Source organism: Drosophila erecta, unplaced genomic scaffold (assembly GCF_003286155.1).
Source record: "Drosophila erecta strain 14021-0224.00,06,07 unplaced genomic scaffold, DereRS2 tig00000092-arrow-pilon, whole genome shotgun sequence".
In the NCBI taxonomy this organism is placed as follows: domain Eukaryota; kingdom Metazoa; phylum Arthropoda; class Insecta; order Diptera; family Drosophilidae; genus Drosophila; species Drosophila erecta.
The window spans coordinates 5866551-5872223 of record NW_020825207.1 but is presented as its reverse complement, the minus strand read 5'-3'; the positions used below and the strand labels follow the sequence as shown (position 1 = coordinate 5872223).

The following is a 5673-nucleotide window of genomic DNA, read 5'->3' as shown; positions in this document are numbered from 1 at the left end:
ACTGAAGGGGTGTGCAGTGGGAGGTATTTTGAGAGGGGTTTCTACGGCACAAAAAGCACATTAAAATCATAAAAAATATAAAATAAACCAGCCGCTGCTGCTGCTGCTGCTGCTGCTGTTGCCATTTTCCCCATTTTTCCTAATATTTGACTTTGTTCTTTGGTCCGACGAGAAAGTTTTATTAGGGGTACGTGTCAGGGTTGCCATGTGTGCGGATGTCGGGGGGATGTTTAGGGTTACCCCGGCTTTGGTGCGACGAGTGAACTGAAACTGTCAAAAGTGCACATACCGCTCTTGACATTTTACCAAAGCGCAGCTTGAACTCTGGTCTACAGCGGCGGCCAGGGGGTCATGGGGGGAGGGGGCAATTGGGAAAGTGGGAAAATGGGAAAGTGTCGAGCCAGCTATCGACATTGAAAGCGCAAATGAAAGGGAAGTCCTCCTTTGAATGGCACTGGCAGCTTGCGATGGAATCCCAGACATATCCCAATCCCATGGGGTGGAACCCGCCATCGCTGCAAAGTACTGACGGCACGCGTCCTTTCCTCCCTGCCCCCGGGGGTGGCACGCCCCCTCCCCCGCCCCCGCCCCCACACCCCTGACAAGCAGTTAAAAAAGGCTAAACGGGGACGAGGCATAAACCCAGAAATTTGCTCTCTGTACGTTTATTGCTTTTAAATTTGCCAATTGTCGAATCTGGCGATGCTAAGTGCATGTGTGTGCACTGAAAACAAATTGCTGAGGCAACTCATTATATACTGTAAAAGGCGTCCTGTTTGTGTGCAAACAGTCGGCACGACGAAAATGTGCCTAAAAGTGTTGAGGAAACACCAAACACTTTCTAGATAAAGCTGCTATTTCTGTTTTTGTTATTCATTCAAAGGGGGATCATCAGTTCTTATCAGTTCCTTGACGAAACATTAATAACCTGCCAGTAATAGAATACACAAGTAGAAGCTGTTGGCTGTTTTCGCCAGACTCTTGCCTCCATTCGCACTTCTTTCGGCCAGATAAGAGCGCCCTGTAAAAAAAGTTAATTAAAAAAGAAGCGTCTTGCCCTATAAAAGCTGAGCATTTTCAATAGCTGCCAACAAACGATCCAAGAACGTCGAAGTAGCCCATTCAACATGCGTCTCCTGCTCATCCTGTCCGTTGTCCTGGCCGTGATCCTCGGCTGCCACGCCTACAGCGCCACCTGGGGGCGCAGGGTCAACAACGACTTCCTCCTCTCCCGCACCAGGGAAGTCCGCAACCCGATCAAGAACAACTACTGGAACCTCAACGTGAACTACCCCGCCGGATTCTACAACATCTCCGCCGTGATCGTCTACGACAACTTCAAGAACAGCTCCGGCGCATCTCCCAGTCTCTATTCCGGCGGTCCGGGCTACCGATTCGCCACCGTGAATCTCCGTGGCCAGGTGAACCGCGGAATCGACTCCACCGTCGAGATCTGGGGTCGCTAAGTGATCCTAGGAGTATTGTAACCGCATGAAACCGCAAACATGTTGCTTTAATTACAAGAAAAGCCCATTACTTGGAAAATGTGAAAAAAACTGTGCAATTTATAATAAAGATGTAAATTCATATGTAAAATGCTGTTTTTTAAAAACCTATAGCTTTCAGTGCATGAGCAAAAATGTGAAAGAATGAATGCTCAACTAGGAAAAATCAAAGATCAAAGACCTGTTCTTGTTTTAGGTTGATTAAGTTTATTTTAGATGAAATTGTAACGTTTTTTATTCAGCTAGAATTTGACATATATAGAAGATGTATCTTTGAGAATCTTGTAACTTGTATCTTCAATTCGAGACTCAAATTAGGTAGACTCAACTTTTCTCACAGTGCGCGTCTTTCATGTTTGGCTGAGTCCACAGCAAATTGCTTATCAGGCGAGCGCATGTAGCAGTCAAACTGAAAAGGGGCCCTGCAAGGCCAAAAGCAGCCCTTAATTTGGCCAATTTAAAAATGGAAATCGATTCCCCCGAGAAGCGGCGATGTGTCAATAAAATGTGATTAACAAGTTGCTGCACAAAATGCCAGCACAGACTGCAATCGGATAATGGCACTGGGTACATAATGCCTCCACGACATTCCCTCAGGCATTTGTATCTTTCTGCTGCTTTGTATCTTTCAGTTGTCATTGTGGGGTTCCCTTCTTTTTTGTTTTTTCATGCTCTTTTTTAGCATTGTGGGTAGGGTGGGCGGAGGGGTAGCAAACATCCTGGGAGCGTGGCGAATTATCCCTTTCATAAGTGACAAATACGTCCACCCTCATCAGCCACGGCTGCTGCAAGTAATGAGATTTTATGCCGAACCAAGTGACTGCCAGCCGTGGTAATTCGCAATAAATATGCAGCCAGGATGGGGCCAACCAGCTCGATTTGTGTGCCCGGCGATAAGGATGCCACCCCAAAGGATCTCGGTGGCACTGCGATTCCCCGAATGCATTCCTTCGCAGATTACGCAACTATAACGACGCAATGCCACAGGCATGAATGGAATTATCTTTGGACTTAATTAAAGTAGGGCCATGCTAATGCAGATGGCAGCTTAAGATGGATTACATTAGGAATGATTAAAAGTTCGCCATTCGACACTTTCACTGGCACAAGGATACCTGAACCTGCAATGTAATCATGGCTTAAATGGCCCACTGTACTGCCACTTCTTGGCCTTGTTCTAATTTCACTGAATGCTCCATGTTGCTGCTTAACTCACACTTTAATTACTTAGCACTAATTTAATTGCGTATGCAGACGCCTTCCTCTTCAGTTGATAAACCAATACACAAAACTCTTGACAGCTTCAGAAAGTTCTGTTCACTGGCATTTGGCATATTTGGCATGCACACGACTATGGATTATTTATTAAATAAAGGATAAGACATTTCCATTTTAGTTTTAAAACTAAAATTGGCTCTGAATGGGATTCTAGGAATACAGACCTCTGACTAATAATCGAATCTATGGCATTCACCTCTATTTTCAATGCAAAACTCCGATAAGATGGTAGAAGTCCGAGTGTTGCCAGTCAAGGGCCAGTATCTGTCAGCTGAAATCTGCAGCTGAGATTTGTTTCCGATCTTCAAGTCCATTGTGGAGCGCTTAGCGTTCTGTGATAAGCACACGAAATCTTTTCCAGGAAGGCCAGCACGAATTTTAGATGCCGCCCTGGTTTTTGCACCAGCGCCGGCGTGAGTCAGGTAATCTTATCGGGCCACTTGATTGCCGGGGGGTTTCTTATACCTTTTGCCTTCTTCGCCAGACTCTCGCCCTGCCCATGCCCACTTCATGGGCTGCGATAAGCCCGCCCTGTAACAGAAGTTAATTAAACGCGAAGCGCTTTTGTAAACATGGCCTTAGTCATGCTGGCCATGCCATAATAAAAGCTCGGCCACTCGCAGTTGCTACCAAACGATCGCAGAACGTCCGAGCACAAGCAACCCATTCAACATGCGTCTCCTGCTCGTCCTGTCCGTTGTCCTGGCCGTGATCCTCGGCTGCCACGCCTACAGCGCCACCTGGGGGCGCAGGGTCAACAACGACTTCCTCCTCTCCCGCACCAACGAGGTGCGCAATCCCATCAAGAACAACTACTGGAACCTGAACGTGAACTACCCCGCCGGATTCTACAACATCTCCGCCGTGATCGTCTACGACAACTTCAAGAACAACTCCGGCGCATCTCCCAGTCTCTATTCCGGCGGTCCGGGCTACCGATTCGCCACCGTGAATCTCCGTGGCCAGGTGAACCGCGGAATCAACTCCACCGTCGAGATCTGGGGTCGTTAGATGATCAATCGAATCTGTTATAACCGAAAGTCGCTGGGATATCAACTGAACCCAAAGCAAAAACTTAAATCTTAGAAATAAAAACACTACAGTAAAATAATTGTGGCAGTATTAAACCAAGTTATTTTCTTCAAATGCAAGACAATTAAGCCTTCAGCTTTCAATATCAACAAGACTGTGCTTCCGAAGTAAACAAAATAATACCCTACTGGCCCACGTGTATCTAATCAGTTAAAAAGCAAATACATTTATTTATTTTATAAGAAAAGAGGTTTTGAGCAAATATAAAGGGTTTACTTATAAAAGGTTATGAAAATGCGAATTGGTGTATAAGCAAAATAATTATTTCGCAAGCTGAGTCAAATAGCAAGGCAAATATGCAGATAAGGAAGCCCAGATAATAAATATTTAATATCAAAAAATGTTGTTGGCATTAACAGTTCAGTGCGCAAAGTGGAAATCACCAAAAGTGTATCGTATCCAGACAATAATCGGTGGATATCTTTATCGCTGTGCGCTGTCAATAGGAATAGCATATTGATGTATCTATCTCTGCCGGACTTTGCATAATCGCATATTAGCCCAGGGCCAATCCCCAAAAACTCCGTGCAAGTTTCGAATTTTCCCTCGAATGCTGCCTGCCACAAAGGATGAAAGTAGACCGCCCGAGGAAAGGGGAAACTTTTCCTTTTTGCCCGCCAGAGGCGTAGTCATCTAGCAAAGGAAAACATTCAATATTTAATAAACATCAGTGTGTGTGGGTGTGTGTGTGTGTGTGTGTTGGCAAGAGTAACTCGAAATTAGGGCTGGGGAGAGGACTACTGGCCACAAATCCTGTGAGGCCCAGACAGACTGTTAAAAGGGCTAGAGGGCTTAGCCAGCACAACAAAAAAAAAACAAAGAAAAATGCTTTAGTCGAGTTTCCCGACTATCAGATACCCGTTACTCAGCTAGTGCTGGGGAAATTTCAACATTTTTTGGAATATCGGTACTCTACGAGTAACGGGTATAATTACAAAAAAATTAAACTAAATAAATGTTTTAAATTTGAATGCAGATTTTTAGAGATTTGCGCCAGAAACATTTAGAGGTATGCCACTTCAAAATCCGATTAAGATAAGTTGAGTTATGGCGTTTAGAACTTCAGATTTTGGCATTTTTTAACTTTTTCAATTTTTACACATCATACATCAGAAAAATTACAAAAAATTAAAAAAAAAATACATTTTTAGATTTGAATGCAGATTTTTAGAGAATTGCGCCAGAAACATTTAGAGGTATGCCACTTCAAAATCCGATTAAGATAAGTTGAGTTATGGCGTTTAGAACTTCAGATTTTGGCATTTTTTACTTTTTCAATTTTTACACATCATACATCAGAAAAATTACAAAAAATTAAAAAAAAAATAAATTTCTAAATTTGAATGCAGATTTTTAGAGAATTGCACCAGAAACATTTAGAGGTATGCCGCTTCAAAATCCGATTAATATAAGTTGAGTTATGGAGTTTAGAACTTCACCATTGGGACATTTTTGACTTTTTGAATTTTTACAACATCATACATCAGAAAAATGACAAAAAATATAAAAAAAATAAATTTCTAAATTTGAATGCAGATTTTTAGAGAATTGCACCAGAAACATTTAGAGGTATGCCGCTTCAAAATCCGATTAATATAAGTTGAGTTATGGAGTTTAGAACTTCACCATTGGGACATTTTTGACTTTTTGAATTTTTACAACATCATACATCAGAAAAATGACAAAAAATTTAAAAAAAAATAAATTTTTAAATTTGAATGCAGATTTTTAGAGAATTGCAGCAGAAACATTTAGAGGTATGCCGCTTCAAAATCCGATTAATATAAGTTGAGTTATG

General features: G+C 42.6%; 2 protein-coding genes across 2 annotated transcripts; both read left to right on the top strand.

Annotated features, from left to right (window-relative positions):
* Window positions 1-1086: 1086 nt before the first annotated feature.
* LOC6549589 lies at window positions 1087-1596 on the top strand. Its single transcript, XM_001975787.3, has one exon. It carries the CDS (start codon window positions 1128-1130, stop codon window positions 1464-1466), a length of 339 nt encoding a protein of 112 aa, XP_001975823.1. The 5' UTR covers window positions 1087-1127; the 3' UTR covers window positions 1467-1596.
* Window positions 1597-3364: 1768 nt separating this feature from the next.
* Window positions 3365-4003, top strand: LOC6549590. The gene has a single exon (XM_001975788.3). The coding sequence runs from the start codon at window positions 3456-3458 to the stop codon at window positions 3792-3794; it is 339 nt and encodes a 112-aa protein (XP_001975824.1). The 5' UTR covers window positions 3365-3455; the 3' UTR covers window positions 3795-4003.
* The last annotated feature ends 1670 nt before the right edge of the window (window positions 4004-5673 follow it).

What these genes read in the sequence shown, in the direction of transcription:
- LOC6549589 (XM_001975787.3), top strand. Translation starts at nt 1,128, where the DNA reads ATGCGTCTCCTGCTCATCCTGTCCGTTGTCCTGGCCGTGATCCTCGGC.
- LOC6549590 (XM_001975788.3), top strand. Translation starts at nt 3,456, where the DNA reads ATGCGTCTCCTGCTCGTCCTGTCCGTTGTCCTGGCCGTGATCCTCGGC.